The 2736-nt window shown below is 43.4% G+C and overlaps 1 protein-coding gene across 1 annotated transcript; it reads right to left on the bottom strand.

Annotated features, from left to right (window-relative positions):
* Positions 1-379: 379 nt before the first annotated feature.
* LOC121872843 (cornifin-B-like) lies at positions 380-979 on the bottom strand. The gene has a single exon (XM_042375892.1). The coding sequence runs from the start codon at positions 977-979 to the stop codon at positions 380-382; it is 600 nt and encodes a 199-aa protein (XP_042231826.1).
* Between the last annotated feature and the right edge of the window lie 1757 nt (positions 980-2736).

Below are 2736 nucleotides of genomic sequence, written 5' to 3' on the forward strand. Positions count from 1 at the left end.
GAGAGTGATTTCATCCTAAGACGACAGTTTCTTAGTCTGTCAGCCCCAAGAAATTGACCTGAGAGTATGAAGTAAACAGCTGCAAATATACCTACGATAAAGCGCCGACAAACACGCAAGAGGAAACGAGGAAACAGACAAAATAACTGATATCAAAAAGAAAAAACATAAAACATATAAAAACAAACCCAACAAAGGCAGCTCACTCCCTCCGCCACACTGAGTCAGGCCCAAGGCAGACAGCGAGGGACTACCGACCTTTAAGACTGACAGCGAGGAACTGACACCCATTAAACAGACAGCGAGGGTGATTTTCAAAGACAGGTGACTAAAAGACCAATATGTTTCTTGACAGACAGTGGAGGACAACAACAGGAGCTTAGGAGACGATTATGTAACAGGGAGACGGCGGAGAACAATAACACTGAGAGAAGCGAGGCGGTGTGCGTTCTGAGGGCTGACAGGTGTGTGGCTTCTGAGGGATGACAGGTGTATCGCTTCTGAGGGATGACGGGTGTGTCGCTTCTGAGGGATGACAGGTGTGTCGCTTCTGAGGGATGACAGGTGTGGCTTCTGAGGGATGACAGGTGTGTCGCTTCTGAGGGATGACAGGTGTGTCGCTTCTGAGGGATGACAGTGGCTTCTGAGGGATGACAAGAGATGACGGTGTGTCGCTTCTGACAGGTGTGTCGCTTCTGAGGGATGACTGAGGATGACAGGTGTGTCGCTTCTGAGGGATGACAGGTGTGTCGCTTCTGAGGGATGACAGGTGTCGCTTCTGAGGGATGACAGGTGTGGCTTCTGAGGGATGACAGGTGTGTCGCTTCTGAGGGATGACAGGTGTGGCTTCTGAGGGATGACAGGTGTGGCTTGAGGGCGGCGACAGGTGTAGCTTCGGATGGCGGCGACAGGTGTGGCTTCTGAGAGCAGCAACAGGTGTGGCTTCGGTTGAGGACAGCGCCGTCTGATGAACATGCATGGTGAGGCGGATTGACAGTGGCTCAGGGGACCCGACCGTATACAATCAACAACAACCACCACCTCCACAACAACAACAACTACCACCGCCACAACAACAACCACCACCGTCGCCACAACAAAAACAACCACTGCCACCACAACAACAACACGAACCCACGCCTGCATACATCAAACAAACAACCCCCTCTATATCCTCCCCCTTCCTCCACACACACCCTCCATCCACCCTGAAACTTACTTGCTTCTAAACATTACCTAAGAGTCAGGGATTACCTTCGTCAGTTCAGTACCAAAACATCGAATTACAATACCATTCAAAGCATCGCCTTCGAGCCTCTCGGTGAATACATTCCTCTTGTAAACTCAGTCGGGACGGGTTACACACTGTACTGTACATACCTGAGCAGCTGTGTCTGTTTATCTGTCTGTCTAGGCCTCGATCTGTCCACCACACACCGACAGGGAGACAGGAAACTCACGTACCTGTCGAAAGAAACAAAAGGTTAAAGGTCACACTGATAGGTCTTGCTATACATACACATGAGCTGCCATAGTCACAGAGGCGAGAGTTGAGAACAAATGAACAAAATTTGAATATTTCTCTCCGGTTCAATATTGTATTAATGTGTTATTTAACTACTACTCTCGTTATATATATATATATATATATATATATATATATATATATATATATATATATATATATATATATATATATATATATATATATATATATATATATATATATATATATATATATATATATATATATATATATATATATATATATATATATATATTAATTAAGAGGGACAACTGTTACTGGGACTCATTATTACTGGGACTCATTACCACTGGGACTCATTACCACTGGGACTCATTACCACTGGAACTCATAACCACTGGGACTCATTACCACTGGGACTCATAACCACTGGGACTCATTTCTACTGGGACTCATTACCACATTGACTCATTACCACTGGGACTCATTACCACATTGACTCATTACCACTGGGACTCATTACTACTGGGACTCATTACTACCGGGATTCACTGCTACCGGGACTCACTGCTTCTGGGACTCGTAAGCAGTACACAATTACTCCCAAGATGGATCACACTAAACAGCTAAGAAACACCAATTTGCATAATATAACAAAAGTTTATCAGTTGAAGGAAGTTAAAAGTTAAAACAACGATTAAATTCAATTTTCATCATTCTAGATAACACAAGCTGTAGTAAGGTAAAGTTTTAATTGTGCAGCTTTCATCACCAGAGCTTTTATTAAATGATGAATCAATACAGAACGGGAGGGAAAGTGAAATAACTTCTTCAAGAATCTCACCACTTTTAAACTATTATTCTTTCAAAACACTAAAAAAAAAAGAAGATATTCCGATACGCCTCATAAGAGTTCCTTTGAAGCTTCCACGAGATGAAGGCTGACTACGGCACGGTAAAGGTGAGGTACCCGGGGCCTTCCTCTCAACATCTGTTCCTTCCATCATTCTCCACCGTCTTACTTCCCCATCCACCACCTTGTTAGAGTGTTGGTGTCCGCAGCAGCGCCATCTCTCTCTTTTAACTGTACACACCGGAGAACCAAGTTACCTCTACCGGATGTTTACAAAATGATATTCCGTCTTATAAACATTTCTGAAGAAACAACTTACAACGCTACAACGAAAAGCAGGATGCCGTATAATAATATGGAATAGCTCAAAAATTTTGCATTTTCAAGTTGTATAAAT

Source organism: Homarus americanus, unplaced genomic scaffold, assembly GCF_018991925.1.
Source record: "Homarus americanus isolate GMGI-L3 unplaced genomic scaffold, GMGI_Hamer_2.0 scaffold11022, whole genome shotgun sequence".
Taxonomy (NCBI): Eukaryota; Metazoa; Arthropoda; class Malacostraca; order Decapoda; family Nephropidae; genus Homarus; species Homarus americanus.

Coding starts and splice junctions, on each gene's coding strand:
- LOC121872843 (XM_042375892.1), bottom strand. CDS start 979: ATGCATGTTCATCAGACGGCGCTGTCCTCAACCGAAGCCACACCTGTT.